This window comes from Rhineura floridana, chromosome 8, assembly GCF_030035675.1.
Source record: "Rhineura floridana isolate rRhiFlo1 chromosome 8, rRhiFlo1.hap2, whole genome shotgun sequence".
NCBI lineage: Eukaryota > Metazoa > Chordata > Lepidosauria > Squamata > Rhineuridae > Rhineura > Rhineura floridana.
Genome location: NC_084487.1, coordinates 49146942 through 49165293, shown reverse-complemented (window position 1 = coordinate 49165293; position 18352 = coordinate 49146942). Strand labels below are relative to the sequence as shown.

General features: G+C 42.0%; 1 protein-coding gene across 1 annotated transcript in view; it reads right to left on the bottom strand.

Annotated features, from left to right (window-relative positions):
* GUCY2C (guanylate cyclase 2C) overlaps positions 1–18352 on the bottom strand; it is a 112149-nt gene that overhangs the window by 76731 nt on the left and 17066 nt on the right. Inside the window, exons 7-10 of the mRNA XM_061582817.1 lie at positions 15780–15912; positions 11459–11594; positions 2475–2560; positions 390–501 (exon numbers count right to left, since the gene is read on the bottom strand). Coding sequence (XP_061438801.1) covers positions 390–501; positions 2475–2560; positions 11459–11594; positions 15780–15912 — 467 coding nt within the window. The remainder of the gene's footprint in view (positions 1–389; positions 502–2474; positions 2561–11458; positions 11595–15779; positions 15913–18352) is intronic.

Sequence of the window (18352 nt, the reverse complement as noted above, 5' to 3'; positions counted from 1 at the left end):
CCTGCTCAGGCTGGGAGGATAAAGAAGGGATTAGTGTAAGTGGGTAAATTATTGCATTGGTAAATGAGAATGGGGACACTGGAAATCCTACAAATCAAGTAAACTCAGCATGCGTATCAGCACTGACATATTTAGTTAGAAACATTTTTGCAGTATTTTAATCAATTGGTAGGGTTAATCCTTCAGACTTTTTGACCGTGAGTGGTGCTTCACACAATGAAGATTTTTTAAGTAGCCAAATTGATTTAGAATTGGGCAATGCTTTCAAACAAAAGAAAAAAAATAAAGTTGGTTTTTACTACCAGGTTAATGGTTGCTGAGTTAAAATTGCATGTACAAATCTCATTGACTCTGTGCAAGACCTCTTCCCAAGAAACAGAGTGTCTCACCATGGCTAGGAATATCATTTGGCAGGGTATGTTTTTTCCAAATGAATAATGGTGTGTTGGTCTTTGCTTCTGTCTTATTCAGATGAGTGTCATATTGTAGGAGGGTGTTATACTAGAATGAGAAAATGGAAGAAGGTTTTAGTCTGAAACTCCTTTTTCCCAAAACACCCATTAATCTTTCCCAAAGACCAATGACCTCAGTCAATTTCCCCACACTTTTCATCTCTCTATCCTGCATTCTACATATCGCCACCATATTGTGCCAGTTTGGGTTATCATATCTTGGCTTATTAACAAAGCCCCTTTGCTCCTGCCTTCATTCAAGCGGTGATTAAACTAGAAAGCCTCAAATTGATCACTGCATCCCATTTTGTCTGAACCCTGGTTTAATTTTCTGGGTTGTTCCACTGCTGGTACCCATAATTTCTTGGCTCAGATTAAACCATTTTCAGCATTCTAAAATGCTCCATTACTGAGTCAACAGGGGAGATTTCCCAAACGTTTCATTTATGCATTTATCCCTCACATTGTTCTTCTTCACCTGAGATATATTGCATTCATTGGGAATCATTCTACATGCCAGCTAATAACAGCACTATTCAACTCTGTGGGCCAGACTAGACATGAAAGTATTCACACTGTTACCAATTGTGAAAATTTGTTTCTGGAAATAAATAGCAGACATGGGGGAGGGGACCTGGATCAGGACCATGGCATGGAAGAGGGTAGCTTTAATCCATTTACCCTGCTGGGGCCCTGATTTCAACCTCTGTAGCTGCTTTTTGCACCAGGAGGAAATGTTTCCCACCGTTGACAATGCCGGCTGTTATTTCCTTTTAAAATGGGTTCCCAAACTGTGGTGAGTGGACCACCAGTGGTCTGCGATCTTCATTCAGATGGTACGTAGCATGTCCACATTAAACATTCATATTTATTTTTAATTGTATTTTATAGCTTCTTATATTTCTTCTGTTTTATTTTATTGTATTGCAATTTGAATTCTATGGAATGCAAATTTTAACACAATAAAAAAAATAAGAAATATAAGAAGCAATAGATATACAATGAAAAATCACACAACATCTAGCACAGTGCATTACAATTGCTACAACAGACAGAAAATTAATTGGTGGTCCAGCAAGGCCATCAAGCACTTTTCAAGTGGTGCATGGGGAAAAAAGTTTGGGAACCTCTGCTCTAAAATATAATTTGCATGATTACTAACTGCATGCATAACAACGTGCCTAGTTTGGTGCTGTGCCCGCAGAATGTCATGGGTCAGTGCTAGCTGTTTCAGAAGTGTACCCAGCCTGAACAGAAGGTACACACTGCACTTTTGAAAGGTAAATATGGGGCAACAAACCTTTGGAATAACAGAGGTCAGAGAGAGATACAAAATGGTTCAGTTAGGCAGGAGAGGGGCTACTGCAGGGACTCCATCCAACAGCTGCCTCTGATGCAAGCCAGCAGGGCTGACGCCAGAGGGTGGCCAGGTTTGTCTCTGGCTGAGAGCCCTTGCAGCCCAAAGGGCCCCTCCTTAGGGTAGGAGGGTAGCTCTCCCATCCCACGATCTGTGGCAATGTTGGCTCTCAACCCCGCCATAGATCACAGAAAGGGAGCTCCTAGGCACCCCCCCAATACAGTCACAGTGGGCTTCAATAAGCTTGCACGCACATCCCACCTACCTCTCCCATCCCTGTGAATGACGTTTGCACTGTGCGCGAATGCCTGCCATCAATCAAGATGGTGGCAGGGGCTTCCCTAAAACCTGATGCCCCTGCCACCATCTTGGTTGATGGCAGGCATGCCTGTGCAGTGTGCACATCATTCACAGGGACAGGAGAGGTAGGTGGGATACACGGGCAGGCTTATTAGACCTTCACCACCTGTATGGGGGAGTTGGGATATGGAGCCACAGGCCAGAGGCAGGCTGGTGCCCAAGGGCCCAGTCATGCCTGGTGTCGGCCCTGCAAGCCAGCCACTTTCCATACACCAAAAACCTTCAACAGTTCTTTGGGGCAGGAACTGTTGGATACTTGCACTCAAGCTAGAGGTATGGTTCTTTTAAAGTATGCACATGCTTACTTTTGAAGTCTGCACTGATGTGTACAGAATGGTGAAATTGACATCGATATCCCCATATTCATCCAGGATTACAGGACCAAGAATACCTGTATGGAACAAATAATAATGATAAAAAGCCTGGTCTTTTCCTCTGAATGTGATGGAGAACAGTATCTGAGCAGTCAATAAGCTAACATTCCTAAGGTTTTAACCAAGAGGAAGGAAGGAGCTAAGGGGGAAGAATGTTCAAAATGGAATGGCAGCTCAAGTGACCGTTATTAAATGTTTTTCCTGTGGAGCTAGAATGCAATCCAACTGGTATTTACACCAGGCTGAGGGGAGTTGGATATGGCGGACCCCCGGCTCAACCGGGCTCTGTTAGACTCCACCAGCAGAAACCCTTCACTCTGGCTCCACCGCAATGGAACCAGGACTCTGCTAGAGAGAGACTGCCAAACCAACAGGTTGTTGTGACTGAATGCCTGCTCCTTTTTAAGGTGAAAGTTTGATACTTGAATAGTTTTTGGTTCCTTGGGTGAGAAAAGAAAAGTGTCATTGCCTACTATGTTGGAAAAAGTGGTTTCTATACCCCCAGAGTGAGAGCCTGGTGGGTATACTTTCTGCCCTCTTGAGTTAGACAGTTAGAGAGAGTGTGTGTGCATTGTTGCTTATTTGTATGTATCTAGATTTGAGTGGTTCTCATGGTGTGGACATCTGAGTGTGCTCTCGTGTTTAGGAGGTGAGATTGAATTATGTGAGTGCTTACAGAGTGTGATTTGAGGGGTGCTAAAATAGTAAGCTTGATTGCATTGGCTTAGAATGTTGATATGTTTGATGAACATGAGTGTGTTGATCTTGTAAGGGTGAGCTTGGGTAAACTGAATGATACCTATTTCCAGCTGTAGTTAGGTAAAATTCTGTTTACTATTATAAAGGGGCTGGCTGTTTTAATTGTTTTGCTTTCTATTATATAGTGATTAAGAAATTAGTTGATTTTCTTTTGTTTAATCTACCATGATTTGCAGCTAAGTTTTGTGCTGCAGCTATTAACATCAGGAAACTATTAACTTCAGAAAACTAATATATTAGCACCCATGTATTGTGTTTTATATTTTATTTTGTATATTGGTATATTTTTGTATACTTCTATTCTTGGTCATCGACCGTAATAAAAATTGACTGACTGACTAATCTACCATGTTTAAAATAAGGTTGATTTTTCACTTGATTTTTTCTTTTTAAGCCCAGGGGATATTTTGTTCAGCCTGCTATGTTATTATTTTTTCTTGTTTTTTTTATAGTTCATTTCCATATGCGTTACGAAATGTTGATACTAAAGAGGATGTCTATTCAGTTAATAATTGTGTATCATATTTTGTGTGGGGGGGTTCTATTTCTTCTTTAAGATGTGCTAACTTATGTTATACACCGCTTAGAGTTTCATTTAAATATAAGAGGTATATAAATTGTATAAATAAATAAAAGTAAATAATATAATTACAATGGAAGCCTATGGAGAGAGCTTACTCCCTGGTAGGAGTATTTACTTTCCGGTCCCTGCATGCAGCTCTCGGCTGAGCCTGTGTTTAGCAGGCCCAGTGGCTCCTGAACGTGAAATGGATGGTGCGGACCTTTCCGCCGGCTCTTCCTCTGCCAGCCCCTCTTCCACCAGCTTCCTATGGGTTGGACTGCTCTGCTCGACTGGGTGGATGAGGGAGTTTTACCTGAGTATCTCTGAAGACTGAGGGATACCCTCAGCCCCTGTAATGTGGATTAGAAATATTTTAATTGATGCCATCCCTGGAGCACTGTGTCCATCTCTAAACATAGAATAATCCTCAGGGGAAAGCTGAAGCCAACTTCCTCAAAGCTTTTAGCTGCTTAGATCTATCCTGACTATTGTCCAAATCCCACAATACCAGGGGGCTGTAAAATTGGAATAAAATATGCTTCCTTCTTCTATGTATTATACAGCCTCAATGATGGGTAATTGAGGAAACCACTTTTCCGAGCCTGCTTTGGATTGATTTCCTTCATATTTATTGGATACCTGATTTGGATTATCTTTTCTTCCTAATTTACAAAACTACTATAAAAACTCAAGGGTGTGAGTATATTTTGTTATAACACTATCTGAGTTAATTGTAAGAAAATAACTTCTTTGGTCTAAGTCAATTAGAGCTAATCTAACTTTGTAAAATTATTCCAGTGTGAATTTTTCAATTTTTTGTCTTATTTCTGTAGAAGAACACACTTGGCACTTTAGATGCGGTGCTTGAACCACATTTTAATTCCCATTTTTTAATCCAACCCACTGTGCATCTCACAGCACCTGGGTTATACTGATATTCAATTGGAAAGCCACTACTGTTAATTACTATCTTAGGCTGTTCAGAAGTAAGCTCCATTGGGTTCAGAGGGACTTACTTCCAGGTAAATGTGTACTGGATAGCAGCCTTAGCTTCTGAAAAGTGAGTCCTTGACAAGTATGAGTCATAGAATAGCAGAGTTGGCCATCAAGTCCAATGCACTGCTCAATGCAGGAATCCAAATTAAAGCATACCCATAGAATCACAGCATGGCCAAGAATTATGGGAATTGTAGTCCATCAACATCTGAGGAACCAAGAACTGGTCATGGAACGGAAACAGCCTTGGTCGCTCTGGTAGATGATATGCGGAGGGCATTGCAACGGGTGGCATTGGGAGATGAGGTTTCAGACCCTTGGCCTCTTCACTGTGGCGTGCCACAGGGTTCTATCCTCTCTCCCATGCTATTCAACATCTATGTGAAACCGCTGGGAGCAATCATCAGGAGTTTTGGGTTCCAGTGCCATCAGTACGCCGATGACACTCAGCTCTATCTCTCCTTTAAGTCCTCACTGGAGTTGGCTGTGAACACCATGTCCAAGTGCCTGAAATCCGTAAGTGGATGGATGGGAGAGAATAGGCTGAGGCTGAACCCTGACAAGACTGAGGTACTACTTGTGGGAGATAAAAGGAAACTAGGAATTACTGACCTGATGCTTGATGGAGTAAGTTTGCCCCTGAAGGACCAGGTCCGCAGTCTTGGGGTCATACTTGACTCCCAGCTGTCCATGGAGGCTCAGATTACAGCAGTGAGCCGGGCAGCCTGGTATCAATTACATCTGATACGGAGATTGCGACCCTACCTTCCTGTTCATCTGCTCCCTCAGGTGATACATGCCCTGGTCTCCTCTCGCCTAGACTATTGCAATGCGCTGTACGTGGGGTTACCTTTGAAAACGGTCCGGAAATTACAGCTGGTACAGAATGCGGCGGCACGCTTGATTACGCATAGCCGTCGCTGGGATCATATCACCCCAGTGTTATCAGATCTTCACTGGTTACCAGTTGTCTACCGGGCCCAATTCAAGGTGTTGGTGTTGACCTTTAAAACCCTATACGGTTTCGGCCCAGTATATCTGAAGGAACGCCTCCAGAATCACCGATTATGCCACCTGACGAGATCAGCCTCGCAAGACGTTCTCTCGGTCCCACCGGTGAGAACAGCTAGGCTGGTACGGACCAGAGAGAGGGCATTCTCTGTTGTGGCCCCCACCCTCTGGAACTCCCTCCCTTTTGATCTCAGACATGCTCCCTCACTGTCCAGCTATCGCCGAGCCTTGAAGACCTGGCTGTTTAGGCAGGCCTACAAGATTGGGACAGATTAATTTTATGTTATAACTGAATTAACGGATGGTTTCTTTAGCTTAAAATTTGATTATGTTGATGTATATGGATTGTTTTTATTCTTGTTGTTCGTCGCCTAGAGTGTCCCTAACCCGGACAGATAGACGGCTGAAAAATAAAATTTATTATTATTATTATTATTAAGATTGAAGAACACTAGTCTAGACCAGTGGTTCCTAAGCTTTATGAGTAGGGACTCCCTTTGTAAGCTCAAAAAGTTCTGTGACCCCCTCGCACACTAATTGTAATTTTAGTCTCTGTTAATTGACCGTGGGCCAGTCACTGCCTCTCAGCCTCAGAGGAAGGCAATGGTAAACCACCTCTGAATACTGCTTACCATGATAATCCTATTCATAGAGTTGCCATAAGTCAGGATCAACTTGAAGGCAGTCCATTTCCATTTCAGTTGAAAAAATGGTGTGTGGCAAAATCACATCTCCAAATATCCCTTTCCATAAAAAGCTCCCTGTAGACAGTGAAGTGTTGCTTTCTTTTCTTAATACAAAGGTCCAGTCAAATTGGGATCCCGCTCCCACCCCCCACAGTCTGAAGATGTACAGTCCTGTCTCCTAACACCAGTGGGTTGCAGTGTTGAGCTAAGGTCCAGGTTCAAATCCCCACCCAGCCATGAAGCCCACCGGGTGACCTTGGGCCAGACATACTCTCTGTCATGGCCCCGTCAGAGGACTCATCAGACGGGGATGACTCGGGAGTGACAGTGGCGGACCGGGGGCAGCAGACCCAGAGGGAGAGGTGGAGGAGGCTCCTGAGGGCCCAGCTCCTTCTCCCCCTCGGCTGCGGAGTGCCCCGGACGCAGCTGGGGCCCTTCAGCCAGATGCGGACAGTGGGCAGGGAGCTCCCTCCTCGCCTGCAGAGCGTGGACAACAGGGGGTCGGGGAGAGGAGGGGCGGGCCTGTCCACTTGGGGCCAGGGCGCTGGTGGCTCACACCTGCTGACGGACCTGCTTCTTGGAAGTCGAGCCTTGGCTTCGGCTTGTGGCTGACTACAACGTCAGGCGTGACCACTGTGTGTCTTCCTATCCCCTGAACCTTGACTTGGACTGATATCTCGGCAAACTAGACCCGGACCTTCACTGACGTCTCTTCTGGATTTCTGGCTTGGCACGTAAGCTTTGAACGGCCTCTGCCCTTATCTTGCTTCCTCCTTGCTAGCCTGGCAGATTTATAGCCAAGCTGCCGGCTGAGGACTTACGGCCTGGCAATTACCAAGGAATCTCCAGCCCTGCCTGCACCCCCACCGACACTGCTGTCTCAGTGAAGAGCTGACACTCTCTCAGCTTGACTTATCTCACAGGGGTAGTATAAGGATAAAATGGAAAGGGGGGGAACCATGTACAACACCTTGTGCAACTTTGAGGAAAGGTGGGATATAAATGCAATTATTATTAAATAAATAAATAAATAAATAAATATATTTCAAATGCAATAAGTGGACCCCAGCCTCAGCCAACCTGCTGAGCTTTTTTAGAATCATCATCATCATCAGGAAGCAGCACTATGGTAGTGGTGGGGATGCTAGACTGTGAAGACAAAAGGGTGGATAGGTTGAGGAGGGGGGTTAGTGCTTTTAGGCCTTGGGATGATCATCAGAACTGATGACTTGGTTAGCGTGCACTTGAGGAATGAGAGTGAAGCAGAAGATAGATCAGCGTATGCACACACACACAAACACACCTGCCCCTCCTGCAATCATCTGCAGGCGTGCATGCATTTGGTCATGTGGGAGGGGGGAAACCCTCGACTGCTGCAGCATCTTGGAGAGAGAGGTTGGGGGCAGAATGTAGGTGGAATAAAGGGGGGACACTGGAACACACAATCAGAGATAGGGGGTGAGCAAGTCCTGAGCTTCCTCACTGCTCCTTGGCTCCGTCTGGGCTGAAAGCAAGATCTGGGCAGCCTCACAAATAAGAATAATTTTTAAAAGGAGGTGGCAGCAAAACAGAAGTCAAGAAAGGCAGACAGGCTGGCTGTCAGGAAGGAAGGGGGAAAGCAGCCTTTCCTTGCAGCCTTGCTTCTTTTTGTTTCATGAAAAGCCTTCTCCTCTTATTCTGAGTAAGGGAGTCATCATCAGCGGCAGTGTGAGGAGATGGGAGTCGGAATAGTAATTCCCTCTTCTTTCTGGTAGCACCTCCCTCAGCCTCCTTTGGCATCTGCCATGTGTGGTATAGGCAGATGCCTGCCCTCAGCGTGCCTGAAAGACACTCTGGCACTTCAGCAAAGTCCTCCCCTCTTGTTCGGAGCAAGGGAGAGGTGTCATCTGCAGCAGCAGTGGGGAGCAGACAAGGTAGTGAAGACTTTTTTAAAAAAATTAATAAATAATTCATTTCTTTACTCTTCACAGCCCCCTCTGGATTACTTTGCAGCCCTCCTGAGGGTACGGCCCCCACGTTGGGAACCACTGGTTATTAAATAACAAAAACATCCTAAACTGGTGCCTGGGCTGTGAAAGGTTGGATGTGGGCAAACAAACTGAAACTTAATCCAGATTAAGATGGATGTGTTGCCGGCAAGGGGAAAACTGTGCCAGGGATAGGGTTGCAACCTATTCAGGATGGGGTTGCACTCCCCTTGAAGGAACAGGTTTGCAGTTTGGGAGATCTCTTGCTGCCCTGCTGCTTGAATCTCAGGTGGCTGTGGTGGCTAGGAGTGCTTTTGGCCATCTCAAAATGGTCTACCAGCTGCGTCCATTCCTGGAAGCAGTTGACTTGGCTACAGTGACACATGCTTTGGTGACATCGAGGCTTGACTACTGTAACGCACTCTACATAGGGCTGCCTTTGAAATCAGATACCATATTATCAGGAGGTCCATTCTGCACAAATAGGAAATGGACCTTTATTGTGGCGGCACCTACCCTGTGGAATTCCCTACCCTTAAATATTAGACAGGTGCCATCTCTGGTATCTTTTTGGCGCCTGTTGAAGACCTTCCTCTTTCAACAAGCCTTTTAAGTTGAGATTTTATCCCAGTCTGCTTCTGTGTGGGAATTGCTTTTTAATATGTTTTTAAACTTTTTTAAAAACAATATGTTTAACTTTAAAAAAAATGTCTTCAAAGCTTTTTTAAAAAATGTTTTCAAATTTCTTTTGTTTTAATGTATTTTAAAGTCTGTTTTCATGATGTTTTAAAGTGTTTTAGTGCTTCTGTTTACTGACCTGGACTTCTCCTGGGAGGAAGGGCAGGATATAAATCAAATAATAAAATAAAATAAATAAAACGGTTTGGAAACTACAGTTGGTTCAAAATGCTGCACCCAGAATGTTAGCTGGAGCACGGGGTAGGGAGCATATTACCCCTGTGTTTTACTGACTCCACTGGCTCCCACTTTGTTTCTGGGCCCAATTCAAAGTGCTGTTTTTGACATTTAAAGCCCTAAACGGCATTGGACCAGTGTATTTGAGGGACCGCTTGCGTCCATATGCTCCTGCCCTGGATTTAAGATCATCTCCTCTGCATGTCTGGAATTAAAGGTGTCTGACTGAGAGGCACGTGTGAGAGAGCCTTTTCAGTTTTGGCTCCTAGGCTTGGAATTCACTGCCTCAAAGAGCCCATTCTGCTCCCTCCCTGATGGTTTTCTGGAAACTTGTAAAATCTATCCTGTTCCGGAGAGCCTTTGAGAGGGTCTGATGGGTGAATCTGACACTGTTTCTACATTTTTTATTTTCTCTTTTTTAATTTTTATCTTGTGTTTTTTATTATTATCTCCCCATATTTGTACTCATATATACACATGTAGGTTTCTCGGTTTGTTTGCATATATATGTTTATTGTATTTTATGTATTTTAACTTACTGTTTTGTCTTGTGTTTTTAGTCTGTATAATTTTATTATGTGTGTGTGTGTGATTTAGTGATTTTATTGTAAGCTGCCCTGAGTGCCCCATTGTGGGGTAGAAGGGCGGGATAGAAATATTTTAAATAAAAAATAATAAAAAATAAAATAAAATATTCTCTATAAAAAGATATTGCTTCTTAGACGATATTGTTAGTGTATGTCATGTGTAGCCTGATCTGTTACTAGACACTGAGTCCTCAGAGGATGAAGCAGGTTACCATGAAATCAGTACTGAGGATCCCCTTGAGAGGCCCTCCTGATTGAGACTTGCTGAAGAACCCCAGGAGCTGTCAGAGGAGGAGGTGGAGCCACCCCTCAGTCCTCAGGAACACTGTCACCAAAACGTTTGGGCCCAGACCAAACAGTGATAGCATAATATGCATCTACAGGTCCAGGATTATTGTGCTACTTATGAGTGAGGGGTCTACTCATGAGTAAGCAATCTCTGACTGAAACTCCTTTGCTACCAGCAGCAGGGTGCAGTCTAGGAGGCTAGAGTTTATAAGATCTCCCGAGTTTGACCTTTCCAGCTGCTGGAAACAACACAGGTCTCTGATACCTTTTTTAGAGATACTGCCTTGCTAAGTTTCTGTGATATTGACTGTGGATTGTTGTATGATCTTGTTTTGGACCGTATTGGGATCTATACTGATTCTCTGTTAGGGTTGCCAGGTTCAATCCCTGAGACTGATCCTGTATCTTTAGGAGAAAAGAAAGTCAGCCAAGTGCAGGTGTTCTTGCAACCCTGTAATAGGAAAAACCACAAGGTGGAATTCTCCCTCCCCCCTGCACAACTTTTAAAGATACAAAAGACCTCTTGGAGGCTGGGCCTGGCAACCAAGAGGTCTTTTGTATCTTTAAAAATTGTGCAGGGGGGGAGGGAGAATTCCACCTTGTGGTTTTTCCTATTACAGGGTTGCAAGAACACCTGCACTTGGCTGACTTTCTCTTCTCCTAAAGATACAGGATCAGTCTCAGGGATTGAACCTGGCAACCCTATTCTCTGTGCTTGAACTTAGATTTGTTTGGACTGTGCTGTATCTGTGACCCTACCCTTGTTGGGGAGTAGGTTATACTACCTGGGACTGGGATCCACTGGAGTGCAACGGTGTAGGGTACTGCAATGAATTTACATATTCAGAATGTAATCTGAATGAAATAGAAAAATCAGGGGGGGAAACAAATACATCTGTGAAGATTTTTTTTACTGAAATCCTTCTAACTTGACACTTCTGGTGGTATTCAATGCTAGTCCTACTCAGAGTAGAACTTAAATTAGTCATGAAATCAATGAACCTAAGTTAGTCATGTCCATTAATTTCAACAGGTCTACTCAAAGAATGACAAGTGTTGAATGCCATCCTATATTTAATCCCAGTAGTATATTCTATAGCAAAGTCCATTAATGATAATTTAAAAAATACATCTATGTGATTACCTTTAAAATTCACATTCCGGAATTGGTCAATGATGGCATCAGGAGTAATTAATTTTTTTTTGAGATAAAGCTTTTTCAAGGCATGTCCAAAGAGCAAGACAGCATCCAAGTAGCCAACAATGAAGTCATCTTTCAGCTGCAAGAAAATGGTAAAAGGAGAGCGCTTAAGTCACTGTTTCTAATACTGTGGGCCCTAGGGATGGAAAGATCTGTCAATTTTTTGGTTCTCTCAGTTTCTCACTTTTCTAACATTAAATTCAGTCCTCTAGATTTCTGCAGCAATCTGCAATTAAAAAAAAAATCCTCAAGAAAATACTCAATTTTAGTGTGAATTTCTCCAAATAAAAACACTTTTTCTAGGCAATTTTGACAAAGGTACACATTTTTGCAAGCCATTTCTCACCATATCATGCCTTTTTGCATGTTATTTACATGGTTATATTCATTGTTATGCACACTTTCCTCTAATATATGCATTTTTGTAAATATTGTTTAGTTGGCAAACTACATCCCAAAATTCTAATAAATGCAAATTTTGAAGGATGGCTGTGTTTCGGTTCTCATATTGTTTTGGAAAATGCAAATTTGATAAATTCTGCTTGCAATGCAAAATGAATTGAAATTCTCACCCATCTCTAGCCCTGATGTGTTCTTGAGTAACACAATCCTTCCCTCTCCCCACCCCCAATTTCCAGAAGCTTCCCCTTGCCCCTTGGCTACAGCTTGTCATTAGTGAGCTTAAGCATGAGCCCCAGTTGAACAATATGTTAAGCCGAATCTTGACTGTGCTGCGTATGGCAGTAAATAGGACTGGAAAGAAGCAGAGCAGCTGCAATCTTCTTTCTGGTTGCCTGCATATTCGCATAGTCTTGATAACGTAATGGGTTTGGAGTTGAGATTGATGATTTCTATGAGTTCCCTTCCAGCCTCTGATTTGGAGCCCTGCACCTGGAGGCGGGCTCTGCAGCGGACAAACCTGCTCCGTTGGTCAGATGAGTCCTTTTTGTTAGTCTAATGGGTCTATCAAATGCCCGTTAACTGGGCCAGGGAAATCCCATTGTTTTTGAAACTCTTCAGGAGAGCCTTCCCCCACGTGGGGCCTACAGGAGGCTTGTGTTTTTAGTTGAGTCTGAGGAAAGGATGGGAACTGGAGGTAGGCAGAGAGGCTGGCTCTCTGCACCATGGCTGTAGGGGCCTCCTGTAAGCCTGATGGAAAATGCAAGATTTATTGGACTGCTGATGCTTGGAACCCCTCCATTTTAAGCTCAGGTGGAATGTGGGAGTAGTGTTTAGAGAATCTGACTACGACTAGGGAGATCTGGGTTCACTCCCCATTCTGCCATGAAGCTCACTGTGTGTCCTTGGGGCCTGTCACTCTTTCTCAGCCTAATCTACCTTACAGGGTTGTTGTGAGAATAATGGGGGGGGAACCATGTATACCACAAACTTCTTGAGAAAAGGAAAAATGAAAGACTTCCATTGTCCCTGTATGATCTCTGTCGGCAGTGGGATCCTGCTAGTTACTCTGGCTTCCTTTAAATTAATCTGTTGTAATGTCACAGAGAAGCTTGGAGCCAGTCAGCTATGCGCTTAAATGGGCCTAAAGAGATCTTGGAGTCTGATTCAAAAGATTCAAAAGCAAGCTATGCTCAGTGGAACCAGTTCATCTAAGTAACTGTGCCTGGTCTTTCAAATGACACACCTGGGTGATGCAAAGAGTTATAGCAGAAAGAGGCATTACTCACTAGTAACTATCTATGTGCATGATACTTTCTCTCTGTATGATACTTTCATCCTGTGTCTGTTCTGAAAAATCACTGGTTAATGAAAAGTTTTAAATTGATTAAAAGAGTTCTGTAACATGCATTGCTATCCTTCCAGAAATTTGTATGGGCCAATATAAACCTCACAAAAGGAGGAAACTAAGGCTATAACCAATACACACTTACCTGGGAGTAAGTCCTGTTGAGCCCAATGGAGCTTACTTCTGCATAGGCATGTATTGGATTGCAGACTGTGCCTTCTATTCAATGTAGCACTAAATAACTGTCCTATCAGCACAAGGATTTACACTTGCATAATGGGACTTTCCCCCTCTTCTCTCCGCTATGTGGGCCCTAAATCTGTTCTGGTTGTTCCCCCAACCCTCCAGAGCAGATTTAGGGCATGCATGGGGGAGGGGGAAGTCTCACTGCCCAAGTCATTGTGCTGATGGGATGCTTCCTTAGATACATTGGATACATGCCTTTGGCTATATAAATCAAGCCATCCAAATTGCCTTAACATGCATTGCCATCCTTCCAGAAAATCACTATTTAAACCCCACAAATGGAAGTAAAAGATTATATAAATCAAGCCAGTTGAATTTCCTTAACACTGACATTTTCCAGTAAAAATTCCATAGATGAAGTAGCCTTCAGGGCCACTCTCTCACAAAGGCATGCTATAACCAACGCTACAAATGGGTTGATAGAGATATTTTTTTCTATTCTACCGTGTAAGTTAAGACAACAGATGTCAACTGGAATCATTTATAGAAGATTCTATAAATCTTCTATATAGATTATGGAAGGGCTAGTATAGACCACTGAAATACCATCTTCCACAGAAGGCTAAAGCATTGGGCAGGGTGGTCTTTTAGGAAGGGGCTTGTGCAGAGTCGGGATATCTGAAAATCAGGACAAAGCTGGGAGAAAAGTAAAAGCAGAACTGGCAGGTCAAGAAAGGGTTCAGCATCACCCCCCTTCTTGATACATCTGCTGGCTATTACCCCCCAGCCCATTGCTTCATAGTTGCTTAGGGCTCATCTATATGGTGGTTTAGTGTGTGTTTGGTGCTACTCACATCTCCTTTTAATTCGCATGGTTCACATGACATTACTGGCAAACAGAAGCTATCACACAGTTTCCCCCCTGTAAATCCATAGTAACCCAATCCACTGATAATACAAAAGGTTTAGAACAAGACGGCTCCACTCTGTTCCACACATCTTTGAAGATGGTTTGTTTCAATGGTTTTTAGTGGGTGGGTAAATTGTCACTTTCAGCTATTCCCTTTTCTTCGCCCACTAACTCTCCCCTAAATTCCATTTTGTTTCCGGTGGTTTATCTAGCAACTTATTTTATTTATTTATTTATTTATTGAATTTATATCCCACCCCATAGCCGCAACTCTCTGGGCGGTTCACAACAGATAAACATCCAGTATACAGTTAAAACATATATTAAACAAGTTAAAAACTAAACATAATCAAACACATAAACTATAAAACTCAATACTAAATGTTAAATGTTAAAAAAGTATTAAATTGATTGAAATATTAAGATGTTAACAAGTTAAGATATCAATATCAAAATGTTAAAATATTAAATTATTAAAATGTTAAAATGCCTGAGAGAAGAGGGACTGTTCAGTCCTCCCCCCCTTCACAGTTTGATGCAGCCCTCCCTTCTTTCCTCCCTTTCTCCCCAAGTAAACCTCCTTCACTCCTTGGAACTAGCAATGGGAATTGCCATTGGATTTTATAATTCTTTCTCATATTCTCTATCTTTGTGGAGAGAATTTTGAAGTAACATCTCTCTGTGCCTGGTTTCCATTTTCCCCCCTAAAAAATCTAAAGTGGATTTTTTTAAAAGCACCTCAAAAATATCAATATTGATATTTTCTCAAAATATCAATATTAATATTTTGAAAAATATCAATATTGGTATTTTCTCAAAATATTGATATTGGTATTTTATTTAAAACATCAATATTATATTGTTTTGTTTTTCCAGCAGGGAAAAATTAACTCAGAAAAAGGGGCAGCAGAGAAAGGGGGGGCAGATTACCCCACTTTTCAACCGCCAAACTTCAGGAAGCGGTGGGGGCAGGAGGGAGTGGAAATACTGCGCAGATCAAAAGTAGTTGTACATGCCCAGTAACCGAACAACCAGAGGGAGTAAAAATGTAAAATGAGAGGGCAGGACCACAAGAAAACAGTGACGCTAATCCTTCCTTGAGGATCGCCTACTTGTGTGAATGGAAAGCAATGGATTTGAAGCTATCATTGAGAAGGAAGTGTGAACCTTGCAAATCTATTATGACAGTAAAAGCAGTGTGTTTGCTATGAAGAAATGCTCCCATGTGGATAAGCCCTCAGTTCACATAGTGATGACCCACATTCAAAGATATTGTTCTGCTGCCATTACATGTAGCTTTGCCTTTAAACCTGTGGAAGAATTATAATCAGAAACATCTCTTTCCAGGGCAATATTGTAAGAACACTGCCCTGGAAGTGCGTATCAAAGTGAGTAAAGGAATGATTATAAAACAAACTTACTAACTGGATCTGTTCTGGAGTCACAAAAACTCTACTATAGTTTGAAACTGTACTATAGTTTGATGGTGCCAGAGTCAGGACAAGGACATTCTTCATGTAATCATATGAGGCAGCATTTTCATAGTACACATTACTAAAAAGAGAAAGCACAGCAGTCCCACAATGTAGTAAAAAGCAAGAGCAAGAGATGCAAGAGCAGTTTTTTAGCCAAATGTAGTGACACTATCTGAAGGAAACGTTGATTCAATTATTTAAAAAATCCTGCCAGTTAAAATCAGAGGAAAGGTTGTTTTGTGTTGTCTCAAGCTACACAAAGCCAGGAAATTGGAAGTTAAAGCAGATACTTTAACAGATGTTCCCTGTGATCAGCAACCATGTTTAATGGCACAAATTGTGCTTGTTCACAACTTACCCTTCATGTAACCCCACCTTTCTTTGGTCTTTCAGAGCCAAACCCAGATGGGGAAGATGGATTGCCTGGGAACAGCAAAGATGTCCTATGTTGTCCTATCCTGTGTATTGCCTTATGAAGCATCTGAACTAGTATGGTATAGCTACAGGAATTTTCCTGTGAATTGACCCATGCCTGTCTGTTGCTTACATCAGTAGCTGGAGCTGGCAGGATAGGGTAAAGAGTGGAAGACGGCTCTGCTGATGCAGTAGGAGTGAGACTGGTACTGCTATCAATGACTTGGGATGTTGTGTATGTGCATCCCTGTTTCCTAGGCACTGTTACAAGTGATAATTGTACCAGTCATGGAACATTTCAGAGATTAAAGTAATGACTGGTTATATATTAACTATAGATTCTCTATTTTTTTATGTATGTACAAGACGTGATGTCCCATGAAAATAGGGAAATGATTGTTTATCTAGCTCAATTAACACTTATAAATGGAAAGACATTAATCTACCATCGATTCAGTACTGGTTCCTAAGGATCTGGGATTTAGCTTACATGTCCAGCTTACAAACTTCGTAAAAATAAGAGGAGGGAGACAACAATATGAGCACTATGAATTTTTTATACAGTTCATTTATTCACTATTGAAATGACATGTTAAAGATGCAGTTCAGCTGCATGTTGTGTTAGGAATAATTTGAGTAAAATAATTCTATTAGCATTTCTTTCTTCCCTTTTGTTTTTCTCATCCTTTTGCTCCTTGTGTGTTTAGCTTTTTCTTTCTCACCCCCTCATCCTTTTGCATAATCTACGGTATCCTTTCCTGATTTATGGAGAATTTGAAAGGGATAATTGGTGATTACTTATGTCCATCTATATTATCTTATGACTGAATTTGCATGGCTAAATTACATATATTTATGCTGATTGCTTTGGCATATTCAACTACTATATGAGAATTATGGTATATTATTAACTTATAAAATAAATATAATGTATATAAACTTGATACTAGGATAGATTTGAAGAGGCAATGGGGAATTCAGATTTGCTGAGACAGTGAAACTATCAAAGCACAATTATTGGGGATGTTGATGCTCTTTCAATATTTTGAAATGCAGCAAAATAGCAGCTCCTGGAAAACTGTGTGAGGCAGCCAGCTGTTTGATAATCCTCCTGTAGACATGACTAATTTATGTTAATTAATTCAATGGGTTTACTCTGAGTAGAACCTAGCTGGATACAACCCCCTGGTTTCAACTTGCAGACAAGTCACTGTCTATCAGCTTCAGCTCCCTCCAGCTGTCATATTGGACTAATAATCCTGGCCTAAATTATGGGGTTGTAAGAATTACTTTAAAAATGCTTGTATCAGAAATCTTTGAGCTCTATCATCAACTGAATGTGAATTTGAATTGTATTTTTTTTAAATCAGACAACCATAGGGCGAGATGCAGCATTGCAAGTCCCTTACCCTCTCTTGCTCAGATTTGCCTAGTTTTCAATAACTTTTTACACATCACTATCATAAAGATCCTCAAGAATCTTTATAAGCAGAAACTGCTCGATGTCTTGTGTGCATTACTAGCACAGAGAGCAGGACAATATCAAAAGTCTTCTCCAGCACCAAGTTCCATAATTCTAACATTCTAAGATCATGATTATCATAATTATGTTGGTAATGAGCTCTACTCAGAAAAATCGAATGTATAGAAGAATGTTTATGATAGATTCTCTGTTGCTAATTTCCCAAAATACTTGGACAAATGGAGGAGGGATGTGTGAAGGAAATACATAAGGATATACCCATGTATTCTGTAACTCTGCATGGCACACTGCCTAAGAAATTGGTTTGGGTATAGAACTGACCATCCTGAGAATTTCAGCTTTTGTTAAAAGCACGCATGCGTGCGCGCGCCCACACACACACACACACACACACACACACACACACACTTCTAATATAGCCTTTACAGTGGCAAATTCAGAAACCAATCAGTGATTTGTCGGACTCAATTTCTGTCAGAAGTGGTATAGGTGACTGAAAATCATATTATATATGCACCAATTGGTTTTATTTACAGGATTTATATAGGTCCCAGAGTTAAGCTCTTTTTGTTTTGGTATAGCATGTGAGTTAGATTGGCACAGGATGTTGATTCTTTTTTCT